The 19,289-nt window shown below is 46.5% G+C and overlaps 1 protein-coding gene across 3 annotated transcripts in view; it reads right to left on the bottom strand.

Moving 5' to 3' along the window:
• LOC126164076 (serine/threonine-protein phosphatase 2A 56 kDa regulatory subunit gamma isoform) overlaps positions 1-19,289 on the bottom strand; it is a 382,345-nt gene that overhangs the window by 289,372 nt on the left and 73,684 nt on the right. The window contains exon 1 of one of the 3 annotated variants that reach the window (XM_049920211.1): positions 12,980-13,107. The exons of the other annotated variants lie outside the window; for them this stretch is intronic. Within the exon in view, the coding sequence (XP_049776168.1) occupies positions 12,980-13,030 (51 nt within the window). The 5' untranslated portion in view covers positions 13,031-13,107. Of the gene's footprint in view, positions 1-12,979; positions 13,108-19,289 lie in introns of those variants that run through there. 3 annotated transcript variants of the gene reach the window in all.

Raw genomic sequence — 19,289 nt, 5'->3', positions numbered from 1 at the left:
CGGACAATATCCGTAACTCTCTACGTTGCCTTCACTACCAACACGCTGAAAAAACATACTTCATCACACTTCTTGAGATCGAGATTGGTTTCCTAATTTAAGTCGAATGAAAGGACATTTTTGCTGTCGAAGCTGCTTACGGTCGCTGAAAAAGATATTTACAGGAAAGATACACACATCAGATAGTCTATAAATCCAGATATATCCTACAGGATGTTTCATAACAACAGAAACTTTTACGAGTAACGTATGTTTACTTTCAGATAGACTAGTAGCCACAATAAGATTCCTCGGCACTGGGGAAACCTTACAGTCGTCGGTCTTTGAAACAAGAATTGCAGAAAAAATATTGTTTATAACGAACAGCATCAAATTTTGAGATAATTTTGAATAATTAAATGAATCATGATGACTAAGAATCTCTTAGAAAGTAAGAGATGAAAAAACTGCGCAATAAAGAGGCCGCGAATCAGCTACCTGGCGCTACACAACTCTTGAGCCCGCAACGCCATCAACTCCGCTTCACCTCTGACGCGGCAATCGCGCATCCCTATGTGCCCTGCAACGGCTGAAGACTATCTGCAAATTTCATTATCTGATATTTAATACGAACTGTATACGAATGACGGGCTTTTGATAGATTATTATTCCGTAGCATAAAAACGGTACAAATTTTACCACCAAAACATTACACTACTACAAGTTTTTTCCTTCCTATATGTAGTTTGAGGTCATTTTATTATAACAAATCGTAGCTAAAACGGCGCACTTTCGATAGATCTTCAATTCGCTAATGCTTTGAAACAGCTCACATGCATACCACATTTCTACGAGATAGAAAACCCACAAAATACGATGTCTTGACTCCATACAATAGCCATACGTACCCATGCTACGTTGTGCTTGTAACATAGAACGATGTCTCATTTCACTGCCCGAGTTCCTCTCCACGAGGCAAAAATCTGACACGCCAGGTTATTTCAAGCTCTGCTGTGCAGTGCAACGTGGAATTCCACGCTGTCACGTCAGCAGCTCCTTGGCCAGGCGCGTTTTCGTGTCTCATGGAAATTTGTAGTAAGGTATTATGGGACCGAACTACTTAGGTCATCGGTCCCTAAGCCTACACACTACTTAATCTAGCTTTACCTTACGCTATGGACAATACATACACACATGTCCGAGGAAGGACTCGAACCTCCGACGGGTGGAACCGCACGGACCGTGACAAAGGCGCCTCATATCGCGCGGCTACCTATGACACGACGAAATTCAGCAGATTTCTTTTAGTACCCACGTGGATGACTTCACACTTTTCATTCTTTAGAGTAAATTGCCATTTTTCGCACTCTACACATATATTGTTTACACTAATGCTCATAAATTAAGGATTATGCTGATACGTTATGAAACAACGCTCTGGGGGGCGGTTTGCCGGTTTAAATCACCTCGGGGTATGACCATGCGGTGCATTAGACCTGCGGTCGTCGCACGGTGGCACTGGCAGCAGACCACACGCAGAGGTGTGTGTGTGTGTGTGTGTGTGTGTGTGTGTGTGTGTGTGTGTGTGTGTGCGCGCGCGCGCGCGCGCGCGTCAGAGTACGGTGCAGCGAGTAAGTGTGCAGTTGTTTTCAGACGTGCTAAAGGTGACTGGTGACTGTGTGTTGAAAATGGCTCAAAGAACACATATTGATGACGTTATGAGGAGTAGAATACTAGGGAGACTGGAGGCTGGTCAAACACAGCAGGTCGTAGCACGGGCCCTCTGTGTGCCACAGAGAGTTATCTAAAGTAAACGTGTGCAGGCGCTACAGTGCGGGATGCCCGGCTTTTACAACATCACAAGAAGACCGATATCTCACCATCAGTGCCCGCAGACGGCCACGGAGTACTGCAGGTGGCCTTGCTCGGGACGTTACCGCAGCCACTGGAACAGTTCGTCGCCAGACACGCAGTCTACAGACCACCGAACAGACATGGTTTATTCGCCCAGAGACCTGCAAGATGCATTGCACCGACCCCTGGTCACAGGAGAGCCCGTAAAGCCTGGTGTCAGGAACACAGTACATGGTCATTGGAACAGTGGTCCCAGGTTATGTTCACGGACGAGGTCACGTATAGTCTGAACAGTGATCTTCGCCGGATTTTCATCTGGCGTGAACCAGGAACCAGACACCAACCCCTTAATGTCCTTGAAAGGGACCGGTATGGAGGTCGTGGTTTGGGTGTGGGGTGGGATTATGACTGGTGCACGAACACCCCTGCATGTCTTTGACAGAGGAACTGTAACAGGTCAGGTGTATCGGGACGTCATTTTGAACCAGTATGTCCGTCCGCCTTTTCAGGGGTGCAGTGGGTCCCACCTTCCTCCTGATGGATGATAACGAACGGCCCCACCGAGCTGCCATCGTGGAGGAGTACCTTGAAACAGAAGATATCAGGCGAATGGAGTGACCTGCCTGTTCTCCAGACCTAAACGCCATCGAGCTCGTCTGGGAAGCTCTCGGTCGGCGTATCGCTGTACGTCTTTAAACCCCTACGACACTTCAGGGGCTCCGACAGGCACTGGTGCAAGAATGGGAGGCTACACCCCAGCAGCTGCTCGACTACCTGCGTTGTGCGGCCTGTGTACGTGTGCACGGCGATCGTATCCCATACTGATGTCGGGGTACATGCGCAGTAAACAGTGGAGTTTTGTAGCAGATGCGTTTCGAGACGGTTTTCTCAACTTATCACCAATACCGTGGACTTACAGATCTGTGTCGTGTGCGTTCCCTATGTGCCTACGCTAATAGCGCCAGTTTTGTGTAGTGCCGTGTTGTGTGGCACCACATTCTGCAATTATCCTTAATTTATGAGCACGAGTGTAGATCTTTTGCAAATGGTTTTGATGATTTGATGGCTTTACAAGGCGGTAACAAACAACCCGAGGCGATTCTTCAGTTTGTCTCTCACACCAGGAACACCAGAGGAGCGTGACACGACTCTCAAGTCCGCCGCCAGCCACGAGCGCCGCCGCCAGTGGTACGGACCTCCGCGTTGTGGCGAACGGCGGCAACACGCAGGAACGGACGGTTCACGTTCGTCGTTGGCGTACGATAGTTCTAGTACCGAGCTCCGTGGCTGCAGTTCACAGTGACAGTTGACAGTAAACAGTAAACGTCAGCCTGCAAGACTTAGTCTACACGCGGAGTCGCCTATACCCTTCGCTTGGGGACAAGTGTGACTGTCAGTGTGCCGCCCAATACACACAGTCTCGCGGACATGGTATTCAGTAACGCGAGCGCTGGCAGGCCACTGCTTAGTCGTACCTGTCCGCAAGTACATCCAGCGAGTTGCTGTACAACTCGAGTATCGCAGAGCAGTAAAGCGTGTATCTGTCTGTCGCTAATCTGTTTGCCCTGCCACAGCCCCTCCGTCCACCACCTAGCACCTAAACCTAATGCGTGTGCCAGCCGTCGTACCCAGGTAACGTGTACATATCACTGTAACACTTGCTTGGGGAAACACGTATTACCTTTGTTTTATTCTATGACTTTCCGTAAACTACGTACAACAAACTGTTACCTTTCTGATAGGAAATCACGTTGCAGTCAACACAACTGACATGATACACCACTACGCACGCGCAATGCATTACTGTCTGCCACAAGAAATAATAAAAGAAAAAAAATCAGGGACCACGTCAAATTCAGAAGCCCACAGATATGACCTACACACAAAAATAAAATCAAAAACCTCGTGGAAAAACAATACCCCATTGCCAAAACTAACAAAATAATTTCTCCTTTCGGTTTTCATAAAAAAACCAACATGACAAATTACTTTCAATGACAGAGCAAAAATTGGATAAATGATTGAAGTATACTATCGAACCTAGATTCCACAATACTGTACAAAAACGACTAACGGCATCTCCAAAAGTAGTTTAGACTTCCCAAACTTACTTATAAAACAACAGAATGAAATTATCAAAAAGCAAACAACAGAAACAGAACTCAAAATCTGGAAAAGCTACAATACCTATTCAGATAACAAAACACTGCGCCAAATTAATGAAAAATTAACGAATAACAATGCCCTAGCAACTAAATCAGATAAAGGCAATGGTCTAATCATCATAAACAAAAATGACTACATAGAAAATGTTAAAGACTTCTTTGGTAGCAATGGTAGCACAACATCAATAGAAACCCCGCAAAAAAAATGTGTAGCCCAAACCAAGCAAATCATAAAATCATGTCATACAACACTTACAGAATATGACAAAAGATCAAGTACCGTATACCACTGAACCCCAGAACATCACAGCTCCATGGACACCCTAAGGTACACAAATAATTTGTTCCTATCCGTCCTGTAGTGGATAATGTAACAACCCCACATAGTACCGAAGCAAGAAATTTTAAAAACCTCAATAACAAATTTTACACATACAAGAAAAATTATACAACAAAATTCTAGAACATTAGCTAGAAACATCACAGAGATAAAAATACTCCCAAAACCAAGGTTTCTATCTTTCGACATTACTAATACATACACAAACATTCCAATACAGGAAACAGTGGATATCATAGAACAAAACCACTCAAATAGAGAAAAATCTCAATACAGGGCACTTCAGAAATTTTACAAGTACGGTGTCTATACGTGGACAAGGAAATAATTCCCGAATTTTTCCCGGATTTTCCGGTTAAAAAATATACACTTCCCGAGGTGAAAATACACTTTTTCCGTGTTAAGTGACCGTATACTTTCCCACAGAACTGCAAAACTTATCAATCCTTTGAATGGTTAACGTTTCATAAATCGGCGTAGAAGTTCCTGCCGCCACTTTAGAAAAGGAAACATTGAAAAAAATTCTTATAAAAATTTTTGATGTGCAGCAACATGTACGCTGCATATGTTGGTATTACGATAAGTTGCGTATTTTCGTAATTACGAAAGAATAAATTCGAATTCCATCTAACACAGCACGTTAGTTTCCCTAGCATGGACATCCAGCTGCGATGCGCTTTTGTAAGCCAATCACCGCTCATTTCACGTCATCTCGCAAGCCGGTGACAGCAGATATTGAGGCAGGATTCGAACCTGCGACCGTAGCAGTCGCGCGGTTCTGGACTGAGCGCCTAGAACCGCTAGACCACCGCGGCCGGCGTGTGTGTTATGCTTTATTTTTGCTCGTACCTGTAATATTGTGTGGAGTAAATGATTCCACAAATTTTTTTGTTTCATATAAAGCAAAAGTTGGTTTTGTAGCATAGTCTTCTGTGGACATCTGTTCCTGCCTAAGAATTCTTAAGTGAACTACACGATTTAAATCCGTTGTAAGTATATTGTTGGTATTCTACTTTATTTTAGTTCGCATCGGTTTTCCGTACTGTCCCGTATTAAATAGAGAGCTGCACGTTAGCAGTTTTCCACAGAATCTGTATTCAATTTCGTTACATGTTTTCACGGAATGGTAATGTATTTCTACTTTGAACTGTATTGCCACTGGGTATGCTTAGTCGTATTCGTGATAAAGTACCAATTGGTACAAACTTGGTGGTTTGCAAGGTATTATTACGCAGCAAAAATATTCTACACCGAAGTGGATATTTGGAGATGAGATTGTGTAATATCGTGTGAACGTAGTTCCACACCGTACTTACCGCTACAGCATGTAGTTAACTGTAGATATACAGCAGATCCAATAATGAAAACGTAGGGATATTATTTGGTTTCAAATTTTCATTGGAATGGGAGAATTACAGTACTACAGTGATTTAAGTAGAACGCGCCCAGTGTACTCACAATGCATACAAATCTAGCAGTTCACACACGGTGAGGTGGGTACGAACACGTTCACGGGACACTGTGCGACAAAATCAGCTCTCTTTTATACGGAAGAACAAATGCTGAATCACTTTCCGCACACAATATTACAGATACGTGCAGAAATGAAGCAGAATACGCGCAGAATACTGACAAAGTAATTCGACGCGTGCAATACGCGCACGAACTCGTGATCGGGGGCGCACAATGCGATGCAGCCAGCTGCTGCTGCTGTCGACACGTCACGTTGGATGATTTTCAAGTCTGGGCTCTGGCAGAGGCGCGATTATTTCCACTCGATAACGGGCACACGACGGAATCGCAGTACTGGATTACACAAGTAAATGCTTTACAATCAAAAAGCGACCACGATGTCATTTACGGAATCCTACATAGCTCCAGCTGCGAAAAGTTAATCTCAATTTTTCACTGATTTGCGGAATCATTACTTCGCAAGGTCATAAACTTTCGATTTCCAGGCACGCACTTTATTGCTAGAGTACAAGCCCTGAGATGAGTATTTCGAATTGAAAATACAGATTTTGGCGCGGTATTTTCTGTCACTGAGAGTCGGCTGCTTGGACGATGTGTGACGTGAACGACACGCAGATGTGACGCAGGCGCTCGCAGCTGTGGCGGGGCGGCGGGGCGCGCGGTGTATAAATAAGACTGCAGCCGCCGGCCGGCCTTGCGCCGCCGGCTTAGCTGGAGACGCACGCAACCGTCGCGGCCTTCCCGCCTGCCGGCACGAGCCGCCGTGCAACGGCTACCACTACCAGCTCACTCCCGCGTCGCGTAAGCGCTAGCAGCCTACTGACTGCGCGAACACACGTTCGACGAGATCCCGGTCGGATTTACACAAAAAAAAACAAAAATTGCCGACAGAAAGCTGTGGGCAAAGAAGTGGCCAACGCAAGAAAAGAAATTCACTCACGTTCTGACACTTGAGCAGCTGGGAGCCGATATTTTCGTAGCTACTTAAGAATCGATGAAACACGCATTTCGGAGCTGCTGACCATAATCGAACCGTAGTTAACGGAAAATAATGCAGCCACGAGAGATTGTAAGCTACGAGGACAGGCAGTGGCAGAAATTAAGAGGACCTCAAATAGCAGAGCGCTTGGATACAGACTGGCCTTCAACACTTATACCAATGAAGTAATTGTATTCAATGAATCAATGTCCATTAAATGTCGATATTCCGAGTTCTAGATTTCATTTCCGAAAAGCATCGCAAAAAAACCTATCAGATGGTCAACGGACTCTGATTTCTTCAGCATACTGTCAAAGTTTCGTCCGCCTCTCACCCTGTTATGTATATTAGAATAGCATTTAACCCCGCTCGCAGTGACAATTAGATGGTACCATCGGGTGAGAACGGAGTGAATAAGCACAAGTTTTGTGATTTTATCTTAATGCAGACAGGAAGCGAAATTACTCAGTTCCAGATCTTCAAAATTTTGTAGAGCATTCCAGACCATTACAAAAGGTAGATAACCACATCAGTGTTCGCAGCGCCGTAGCAGTCGTGGCTCTTTATATCTGGTCTTCAAATTGGATTTTGCCCCTTGCCTTGGTACCCTTCATTTCTTCTTCTTCTTCTTCTTCTTCTTCTTCTTCACCCCTTGATGGCATTGGCTTGTTCTAGGAGATCATTCCATCCGTCGCTGTCCATCGTCTTTCATCTAGAATCCTCTGCCACCAATAAAACCTCAGTCTTTTGTCTTCCCCTCCTTCTTCGTCTCACTGGGTTTTTAAGCAATTTATTTTAGTTGGATTCTCATGTTTCACTGGAAAAACATGGCCGACCCATTTCCGGCAGTTTATTTTAATGAACTTCATGATTTCAAGATTTTTACATACTTTCTAAAGCTCAAAATTATATCGTCTACGCCATGCTTCGTGTAATTTGTTACCCCATAGTGTTTGCGTAACATCCTTTGTTCGAAAGATGCTCTTAGGTCTTCACACTGCTGAGTTAGTGCCCAGGTTTCCGAGCCGTATGTTAACATTGGACGCATTAAAGTTTTATACGGTTGTCACTTCGTTCTTGTCGACAGATTTCTGGACTTAAGCTATGAGGTTACGATTGTTCACAAACAGGCAAAATGAGAGATTCTATTTGCGCCTGGTCAATTTCTAACATTCTGTTTGGGGCTGGTCGTATTACTCGCACCTATTTTTTTACTGATGTTCACTTCCAGTCCCATTTCCGTTGCTGCTACCACGAGTCCCCTATGTCTTTCTGTAGCAGCTAACTCTGTTCTTGCAATAATATCCATATCATACGCATTGGCCAGAAGCTGTGCGATCACACTGTTGTCATGACAGAAGGATACATGACAACCCCACCACAACCGTGCTGGATATTGGTTGCAGAGAAATCAAATATTGTCATGGGGCCAAAAGAGGACAGCGGACAACGGAAGTCGATGGTGTTCCCCGTAAGCTGAAGTTGCCCAAATAGCTTGATTGCAAGTGGAGCTGCATACCCATCACAATAAGAGGTGCAGGAGGTCTAATCGCACGATGGAAATATGGTGCACCACGTAAGGTGTCGTTCTCCAAATAGTCTGCAATTCAGAGAAGTTTGGAAATGTGGAGGTCAAACCCGGAAAGAGGGCCATAACTTAATAGGCCGAATGGTTGGAGACTCGTTTTAGTCGCCTCTTATGACAGGCAGGAATGCGTCCGGCCTATTCTCAACCCTGAACCTACAGGAGGATTTCACACGAAATTAACTATTGACTCATCACTGGCTTGGTACAAAAACGCTGTTTTCATTTTGCAGGTAACCAATGCACGTCGTAACATGTGGTTTTCTACAGTGAGTAGGTGTGGGTTACATCAATTAGTTAATTAACGGTCAGTATTTTTCTCTCTCAGTTTTGCTTCTCCATACGGTGTCACGAATGTTATGGCAGATGTATTTGTGCTAAAAATCTACGCCCCAGGGTGGAACATTCCACGAAAAAAATATTTATATTACGGTACATTCCACGAAAAAAATATTTATATTACAAGTATACTATTCATGATATGTTTTGACTCTTAAGACCATATAGGCTCTGTTACACGTAGTAGTTTGTTTCATCAACGCTACCTAAATTCCCCTTGGCCATGCGAGTTCTGAAGTAATTTGAATTTACTGTCGACAATCAGAGGACCACTGTGGTCAAACAGATGGCAGCATGCTAGTGGAATGTTAAACACCAAAGAACAAAGTTATTACATAAACGCCCAAAAAAGAAGTGTGATTTGAAAAATTGTGTATCAGGCAAGAAACATTTAAGGCTACAAATGTGAAAATAAATAATAAACTATGTTCTTACTGCTTAATGTACATACTCTCCCCTAGTGTTTTTGTTTGCTATGCCGAAAATGAAGGTTTGTGAATACTTAAACTACATGTACTAAGTGCCCGAGGTATTGTTAGGTTACACTGTTTATAAGAAAGAGTGAGTGAGAGACGAAAATGATGCCTGTCGTCTACGTTTTAAGTTAAATGCGGAACAGGAAGATCCCAACTGGAACGACAGTCACACCTAAGTAGTTGTACTTTCTGGAGAGAGAGAGAGAGAGAGAGAGAGAGAGAGAGAGAGAGAGAGACGAGAACGATAATTTTCAAGTTGGTGAAGATTATAATCTGTAGAAGTAGTACTGAAGCTGATATTCTCATAATTCGTGCACTATGGCAAAAGAAAATATTCTGTGAAGTTAAGGGAATCGTGTAGAAAAGAGAAAAAGAGAATCTATGAACTTTTTCTAATTTTGCACAGCAGAGAGTGTTCATTGAATTTTCCTGTTTCACATCATGATGACGAGATTCGTCATTATTTAGACCTAAGCCGTCCTCACAGCAATAAGAGTGTGGACGCGATCGTGGTACTGACCGTGTTGTGTGGCGTGATAACGGGTAGTTACGCGCTCCACTGTATTCCTCCAGCATGAAATGGAGAAGCAGCCACGTCAGACTTTTGCTCCGTGGAGAGGAACACGGCCAATAAGATGCGAGACCGCTTTGTACGTCACAAGTCAACTTAGGGGAGGAATACGGGGTGCGTCGTTTGCAGGTGAAACCCGTATTTCGTATTTTTTAAATAATACAAATGCTGTTTCAAAACACCAGCATGCCGAGTGTATCTCAAAAACGCATCGTTTTTTGATACGATATGTGGTCACGAAATGTTGGGAAACGATATACAGATTGTTAAAGGCTTTTCGGATTACAACTTTCGTGTTATGACAGTATGTCGTGCAAAGGCACCAGCGCACTCGAGATTTATTTATAATTAAATGTCACGCAATGACAGACGCGGTTGAAGATTGTAACAAACTGTGTTTGCAGTAGTAGAGACGAACTGTGAAATGAAAAGCTGCAAATTCACTTTCCAATTTCTGCAAATATTTTTTATTCGTGGCGCCTAAAATGTTCTGGGCTTTTACAGAAGTCTGTTCTGGTGTAGTAAGGCTCTCCGTTCAGTACAGTGTGCGAACGCGCGTGTGGGCCTGGACTGTGAGCCGCAGGACTGGCGTTTAGGCCACTCGCTGATTCCTTCACAATCACGCAGGCATGTATTCTACAGACAGAGCACCACGGCTAGCACGTGGGCAAGGGAGCAAATGCGCTTTTAACAGCGATAACGCATTTACTTGTGTGCGTCCACTGTCGTAATCAATCTGAGTGGTTTGCGCGCCACGCACAGCCATCAACTGCCGTCTGATAATTCCGTGGTCGCGAATGACGTCGAACAGCACCTTATGTTCTGTGGTGTACCAGTTCGGTTCAGTCTGCGCCAGCCACGTAGGTAGGCGTTAGGTGCATTTCATTTGACATTCAGAAAAACGCACCGCGTGAGGACGGCCTGAGGTACCGGCCAGGGAATTAAGTAAAACCTGAGAGACAAATTTGCGTCGTGACCGTGAGCAGTTATTCGTATGCAGTTATTTGTGGGTTCACATTTCATTTTACCTGGCAAACTAATATAAAGTCAATCATACGCCCATCCAGGCGGCATATCGTGGCAAAAGATTGCGTACAAGTCGAACATTTAGTAAAAAACGGGTACATTTATTTCTCGTGTTGCTCCCTAAAGCCGTGCACTTTCACGCTTACAAACACAAATTTTGTGCTACTTTTTTTACGACACTTTTTTCTGTTCTCAAGAGCAAATTTCAAATCGCCATCACTGTTCCTTCTGTGCACTGAGGCTGCCGCCGCGCACAATCTATAGAGACCACTTTTAGTTTGCACACTATTCTGTGGCGCGGTTTACATAAGGTTAGCTAATCTCGCCACTGTCTGGGAACAGCAGATGAGGCAATGCCGGACGCGAAACCACGTGGTGGTGGTGGTGGTCCGGGCGGGGGGAGGAGAAGTGACTGGGGCTGGGATAGCTCAATCGCTAGAGCACTTACGCGAGTCACGCTCCGTACGTATTTTTGATGTGCCAGGAAATTTTCGAACTACTGTATTTAATCAAGTAACACAGAAACTGCGGAGGAAAGAGAGTCCTAAATCACTTTCGGATTACTCATGAACGCAGGAAGTTAGACATTAGGATTATGAGTATCTCTCCAAGAACAGTGAGATAAAACAGGACACAATTACGTAAATACCTCAGAAAATTAACGTTATACACGCATGTACACAAAATTGTAATCATTGGCATAGGCGTTTATGAAACAGTAAAAGACGTTTCAAGTGCAAAGAATGAAAATTTCGACGGAAAAAGAGTATTGAAAGAAAAGGCGAGACTAACAGAATAGACAGTGCCGAATTAAAGAAGGCTAATCGCAGGTGTCTTCGAGAGGCTGTGAGAGGGTACAATGGAAACTGGATTAGGAGAAACACGCGAAAATGATAAGTATGCAAAAGGGAAGACAAACTTGAGTAGAGATTTAATAAGAGACCATTTGTCACAGAGTTGTTTGAGAGATGAATAAGGGCACAGTTCACCAATAGTGGAAATGAGCCGGCGCCAGGTGAGATGAAGGGGGTGTACAGCCAGTCCGTGTGTGGCGGCAGGGGGCACGCCTCGACACTGACGTATCCACGGAAATCATTCAATTTGAAAAACAGACGAAGAACTTTCACACTATTTACACAATTTAAAAAAAATTGCATTTATTCTTCAATCGCAGCAGTGCTTTTATAATACGACACAAAACAATTCTCATTTACTTTTCAATTGCATCTGTACATTTTCAATATATGACATAGGGCGTCGGAAGTTTAACTATTCTGGCCGAGCTCACTCCTATTATAGAACAGGATTTTCTGCTTTCGCGTCTTCTTAATCTTTGTGTTTTTGTTTTGTTTTCCCGACAAAGTTACACGAGGTCCTGGCATTCTGTACTACCAAGTGTGTCCCACAAGAGACGAAATATCAGAAAGTTAAAAAGTGTTTTAAGTTTTACACGGGGAAAGGCTACATTATGCATAAACAAGGACGTAAACAGGTATACGTATTTTAATTAAAGAAACCATTCAACCGTGAAAAGTCTGAATTACGTGACAATGAAAATGTTAGTTGCCACTTGGCAGGAAAACGAGATACAAAGGAAAAAACAAAAGGGCGCTCTTTCTTGCGTTCTACATATTACTTGTGTGTTTGGAAGTGTAAATTTTCGGGAGCACATAAAGGTACATGTTTTGAAATGTTTGGACGACACTTGTATTCCTTCAGTTCCCAGGAACACTACCGTCGGCAAGCATCTGCTACGAATTTTGCTCTGTGATTAACTATGATATCAGTTCTCGTTCCTACATTTTGCTACTACTTTCCGATTTTCCCTCGTAACCTCACTTTCAACGTCCAGGTGCCAAACCGCACAGCAGACAGATTTCGTGTAATGGAAAACGACTAGTTGACACAGACGGGAACTCCAACAGCAATAAACGCCAGGGGCACTGAAGTACACATTTGTCTCGAGTAGTCAACTGACAAGTCATTCGTGTTTACGTAAGTCGAGTGGAGAACGCCTGCAAACATCCAAGTTTATGGTGACGGGGAGGGGGGGCAGCGGGGCAGAGTCCTAGCAGTGGCTGAGACGAGTAGCCGTGTGGAAATTAAATGCAGTGCGGTTCGACGCAGTCCACGGTTCAGCTGGCACAGCAGGAGAGGAGAGGAGAGCAGAGAAGAGAAGACAGCAGACGTACCGGCTCCGGCGGTCCGGCCTTGCGCCTGCGGAACATCCCGCCCAGGGCCATGGCGGGCTCGGCACGACGCACGACGCACGCAACACGCGCTACACCCAGTGCAGCCTCGCGCCGACTGTCCGGCGGGACCGGATGGGACGTCCACCGCACCTTGGCAAACCTTCAAGACAACAATCCCAAAACGATGACCGCGAAACGGCGTGGCGCCTGTGGCGGTGGTCGTGGTGGGGGGCCAGCGCGACAACTGCAGAGACTCGGAGGGGGGCTGGGCGGCCGCTTGCCGCGTGCCGCGTGCCCGGGCAGGTGGGTCGGCGCGGCTTTAAGGCTTCTCTCCGTCCGGGGCCGGCGGCGAGGCAGCCCGGCCGTGCGCGCGCTGCCGCCCGAGCCGCAACAGCGACTCGAGCATGTTAACAACTCTGTGCGGCGGACACGACCCATCACTGCGTAGTGCGACGACACCGACAGTTATCAAAACCTAACCACCACACCAGCTCTCTACAAGTGGTCTCGATAAGGCCGCTAATGGGAATTCAAAATTCGAAACAAATCTAACGGTACTGACAAGTATCGAATCATTCCTTGCCAGTGCCACGTTTTGATAGCAAGCGATACAGTCCTAGTACTGCTCCGTCTGTGCGGATTCGACGATCGCCGAGATATTAAGAATTATTTACACGCAAGTTAGCCTTCCAAACAAACTGCTGTCCGCTACCTGAGGTAAGTAATGACCGACCGCCGGTCAGGTCGACGCCATTCGACTTCTGTACACTGCAGCCACCAGGCGGCATCACCGTAACACTGCTGTTCTCTTCCAGCTTAATATACGGATAAGTTAATCGCATCAACGTGACCAGATATTCGAGCTTTGGAACAGTTGAATTAATAATCGGTGTCTAACGCTGGATAAGCTTTTTAACATTTTGACTGTCGGACCTGAATCACCCGCCGAGGTCTTTTTCATGTGTGTATAGTTGTTAGGCCATTACCTGCTACATTAATTTCTTCAGTATCATATCTGCTAGGCCATGTGTATGGAAATTAAACACAACCTTTAACAATAAATCGAGACGCCTTTCACCATTTCAGACGAATGAGATTTTTGGGGAGAATAGAGCAAAACTATGAGGAATATTTATGACTCAACAGGTTGGTGTACAAATTCACGGCAGATAAAACAACATACTTTACATGTCTGAATAATGGAAACATAAAAAAATCTAACAATGGAAAATCCACGATGGAATGTAACAATATTATGGAAAGGAACCTTGCTACTGACCATATAGCGGAGTTGGTGAGTCGCAGATATGCACAACAAAAAACAATGTCACAAAGCTTTCGGCCAACAAGGCCTTCGTCAAAAGTAGACGACACACACACACACACACACACACACACACACACACACACACACACACACACACACACACACACAAGTGGCTTCAGTTGCCTGACACTGCATTCCTGTAAGTTGCGTTAGCGCGTGTGTGACGAACGTTTCATTAGAGAAACCCTTACCGTTTGTGATGACTTACTTTGATGTCTTAATGTCTTCAGCGCATCCAAATTTGTTCAGAGTATCATCGGTAACAATGTGGACCTGTTTCTCTAGCTGCCAGTTTCTTGCAAGACAGGGTTGCATGATTCCTGGCACATCTTTCAGGTTTCAAATGTTTATCAACAGTACAACTTTCTCTCGAAGTTCAGCTATGTACACATTTTTGGCAGTTACTTCCTTGTACATAGCTGGAGTACTGAAAATTGCCGTATTTGTTAGGAGCTCGAATGTCATCTTGCGGTATCACTTCACTCCTCTTCGTCGAGTCACTTAGATTCTATTTGATCTGATACGTCCATGACGGATTCTGCGTAATTATATTTCAAAATTGTGGATGGTTTTGTGGTTGCTCCCTTTCTTGAAGTGGTTGCTACCATTTCTGGAACAAGAGATCCCTTTTGTCTTTCCATTATCCTCCGCATGCACACCTTTCTTGATCTTTCTTTTCACTAGGTCGTTGTATTGCACTTTCTGTTACTCCTCAATGGATCAAAGAGTTGGATAAATTTTTTTTTTTTTTGTGGTTTTAGGGCGCACAACTTCAATGGTCATTAGCGCCCTGACGACGTTAAGAATGCACCGCGAGGCACAAGTTTAAAACAACAACTAAAAGGGAAAACACGATAAAAGACAGACTGACAGGCATAGGATTAAAAAACAGCATCATCAAATGTCCTTAGTGAGGTTTGTCAAATTGATAAAACGAAGAACACGAGCAGCTGCTCGTGGGTCATCCGCTAAAACGGCATCTAAAGTACATGGCAGGTTAAGATCGAGACGCAGCGCGGTAAAATCCGGGCAGGTCATTAAAATGTGGCGGACCGTCAGCAATTGCCCACATGGGCAGAACGGCGCCGGCGCAGCCGTCAGCAGATGGCGATGGCTGAACCGGCAGTGTCCAATTCTTAACCGGGCCAAAACTACCTCCTCCCGCCGAGAAGGGCGTGAGGACGACGTCCAAGCCACGGGAAGAGGTTTTAAGGCCCGAAGCTTGTTGTCTGTAAGTGCAGCCCAATCGGCATGCCACAGCGATAAAATGCGCCGACAAATAACCCTGCTAAAATCTGACGAAGGGACACAACAAGAAGCTGTCCGAGGCTGGAGGACCGCAGCCTTGGCCGCGGCATCTGCAGCTTCGTTCCCAGGGATACCGACATGGCCAGGGACCCACATAAAGCTAACCGGAGAACCGACGTCCACCAGCTGCCGAAGAGAGCGTTGGATCCGGTGCACGAAAGGGTGAACCGGATACGGATCACTGAGGCTCTGGATGGCGCTCAGGGAATCGGAGCAGATGACATAAGCAGAATGTCGGTGGCGGCAGATGTAAAGAACAGCCTGGTAGAGGGCAAAGAGCTCAGCTGTGAAGACCGAACAATGGCCATGGAGCCGGTATTTGAAACTTTGTGCCCCGACAATAAAAGAACACCCGACCCCGTCATTGGTCTTAGAGCCATCTGTATAAATGAAGGTCATATTAATGAACTTCGAACGAAGTTCGACGAAACGGGAGTGGTAGACTGAACCGGGGGTAACCTCCTTCGGGAGCGAGCAGAGGTCAAAGTGGACGCGAACCTGAGCCTGGAGCCAAGGTGGCGTGTGGCTCTCGCCCACTCGAAAGGTTGCAGGGAGTGAAAAATCAAGGTGTTGAAGGAGGCGACGAAAGCGAACTCCAGGGGGTAGCAGGGCAGAGACATACAACCCGTATTGACGGTCGAGAGAGTCATCAAAAAAGGAACGATAAGACGGATGGTCGGGCATTGACAGTAGCCGACAGGCATACCGACAAAGCAGTATATCGCGCCGGTAGGTGAGCGGCAATTCGCCAGCGTCAGCATGAAGACTCTCTACGGGACTAGTATAAAATGCTCCGATCGCAAGTCGTAAACCCCGATGTTGTATGGAGTTGAGGCGGCGTAAGATGGATGGCCGTGCAGAGGAGTATACGAAGCTCCCATAATCCAGCTTGGAGCGGACGATCGACCGATATAGACAGAAGTAGGACGGTTCGATCCGCTCCCCACGACAGACCACTGAGAACACGGAGGACATTTAAAGAACGGGTACAACGGGCGGCCAAATATGACACATGTGGAGACCAGCTAAGTTTCCTGTCAAATGTAAGGCCTAAAAATTTGGTTGTCTCCACGATTGGGAGAGCAACGGGACCGAGTCGTAAGGACGGTGGGAGAAACTCTTTGTAGCGCCAGAAGTTAATACAGACCGTCTTCTCGGCAGAAAAACGGAAGCCATTGGCGACACTCCAGGAGTAAAGACGGTCAAGAGAACGCTGAAGACAGCGCTCCAGGACACGTGTACACTGCGCGCTGCAATAGATGGTAAAATCGTCCACGAAAAGGGAGCCTGATACATCAGCTGGGAGGCAATCCATTATTGGATTGATCGCGATGGCGAAGAGAGCGACGCTCAAAACTGAGCCCTGTGGCACCCCATTCTCCTGGCGAAAGGTGTCTGACAGGACAGAACCCACATGTACCCTGAACTGTCGATCCATTAAAAAAGAACGAATAAAAAGAGGGAGGCGACCGCGAAGGCCCCATGTATACATGGTGCGGAGAATGCCCTCCCTCCAACAGGTGTCTTAAGCCTTTTCCAAATCAAAGAACACAGCCGCGGTCGGGCGCTTCCGCAAGAAGTTATTCATAATGAAGGTCGACAAGGTAACCAGATGGTCAACAGCAGAGCGGCGCCTACGAAATCCACATTGTACATTGGTAAGTAGGCGTCGAGACTCGAGCAGCCAAACCAATCGAGAGTTAACCATTCGCTCCATCACTTTACAGACACAGCTGGTAAGCGAGATGGGTCGATAATTGGAAGGCAAGTGCTTGTCCTTCCCCGGCTTAGGAATCGGGACAACAATAGACTCGCGCCAGCATGCGGCAACATGTCCCTCAATCCAGATGCGATTGTATGTACGGAGAAGAAAACCTTTACCCGCAGGAGAAAGGTTCTTCAGCATCTGAATAGAATCAGGCCCTGGAGCGGAGGACCGTGATCGGCCAAGTGCGTTTTCGAGTTCCCGCATGGTGAATGGGGCATTATAACTTTCACGATTCGAGGAGCGGAAGTTAGGTGGCCTAGCCTCCTCTGCCTGTTTGCGGGAGAGGAAGGCAGGGTGGTAATGAGCGGAGCTCGAAACCTCTGCGAAAAAGCGGCCGAAGGCATTGGAGACATCCTCAGGGGCCACAAGGACGTCATTCGCGACCGTCAAGCCAGAAACTGGTGAGTGGACCTTAGCGCCAGATAGCCGGCGCAGGCTACCCTAGACAACAGAAGAAGGAGTAAAACTGTTGAAGGTGCTTGTGAAAGCAGCCCAGCTGGCTTTCTTGCTTTCTTTAATAATACGACACTGAGCACGTAATCGTTTATAATTGATACAATTCGCCACTGTAGGGTGGCGTTTAAAGGTGCGTAAAGCACGTCGACGAGCACGTAAAGCGTCTCTACATGCTGCGGTCCACAAGGGGACCGGTACGCGACGTGAAGAAGAAGTAGGGTGAGTGATGGAATATTCAGCAGCAGCGAGAATGACTTCCGTGGGGTGTGCGACCTGACGATCGCAGCTTGTGAAGGTTTGATCCTGAAAGGTCGCCCTGGAAGAGAAGAGCCCCCAGTCTGCCTTGGAGATGGTCCAACTAGAGGAGCACGGAGAGGGGGTATGCTGCAGGAGATGGATAACAAACGGGAAGTGGTCGCTCGAATATGTATCAGAAAGGGCATACCACTCAAACCGGCGTGCAAGTTGGGGAGCACATATAGAGAGGTCTAAATGGGAATAGGTGTGAGATGTGTCCTAAAGAAAAGTAGGGGCGCCAGTATTGAGGCTGACAAGAGTGAGCTGGTTGAAAAGGTCTGCTAACAGGGAACCCCTCGGGCAGGATGCTGGAGAGCCCCAAAGGGGATGGTGGGCATTGAAGTCTCCAGTTAACAAAAATGGTGCAGGTAGCTGAGAAATAAGTTGCATCATGTCTGCCCTGGTAACGGCAGATGACGATGGAGTGTAAACGGTACAAATGGAAAATGTAAAAGTGGGGAGAGTAATGCGGATGGCAACTGCCTGCAGGCCGGTGTGCAACGGGATGGGATCGTAGTAAATATCATCCTGGACCACCAACATAACCCCTCCATGAGCTGGGATACCTACCACAGGGGGTAGGTCAAAACGCACAGAGGTGTAGTGTGCCAAGGCAATTTGATCGCATGGGCGTAGCTTCGTTTCCTGGAGGGCTACGACGAGCGGACAGTGCAAGCGGAGCAGCAACTTCAAGTCCTCTCGGTTGGAGCGAATGCTGCGAATATTCCAGTGAATAAGTGCCATCGTAAGCAAAGGAAGATGAAAGAAGGGGTCACCTCGAAGGCCGCTGAGGGCCTGGCTTCGAGCGAGCACTGCCGCCGCTATCAGTAGGCGAACAGTCATCATCCATTGGGTCTATAGGTTCATCGGCCATCTTGGGAGGATGGCCGGGAGGGGGAGCTTCCTCCGCCGGTGAACGGCCAGATGTTCGGCTACCAGCGGTGCGGCCAGGCGAAACGGATGACGGCCTGGGGCGGCAACCGCTGGGTGGCGCAGGAGAAGAAATGCGCCGTGGCGGAGAAGGAGAACTGTGCTTCCTATGAGCCTTCTTGGAAGGACGTTTGGTGGAAGTACCGGTCGAAGGCTGGGAGGTCGAGGTACGTAGGAAGTCTGCACGGGATGGTTCCTTCTTGAAGGCCCGTGCATCAGACTTC

Source organism: Schistocerca cancellata, chromosome 1, assembly GCF_023864275.1.
Source record: "Schistocerca cancellata isolate TAMUIC-IGC-003103 chromosome 1, iqSchCanc2.1, whole genome shotgun sequence".
Lineage (NCBI taxonomy): Eukaryota > Metazoa > Arthropoda > Insecta > Orthoptera > Acrididae > Schistocerca > Schistocerca cancellata.
Note: the sequence above shows the minus strand (reverse complement) of the source record. Positions and strands in the feature narration are given on the sequence as shown.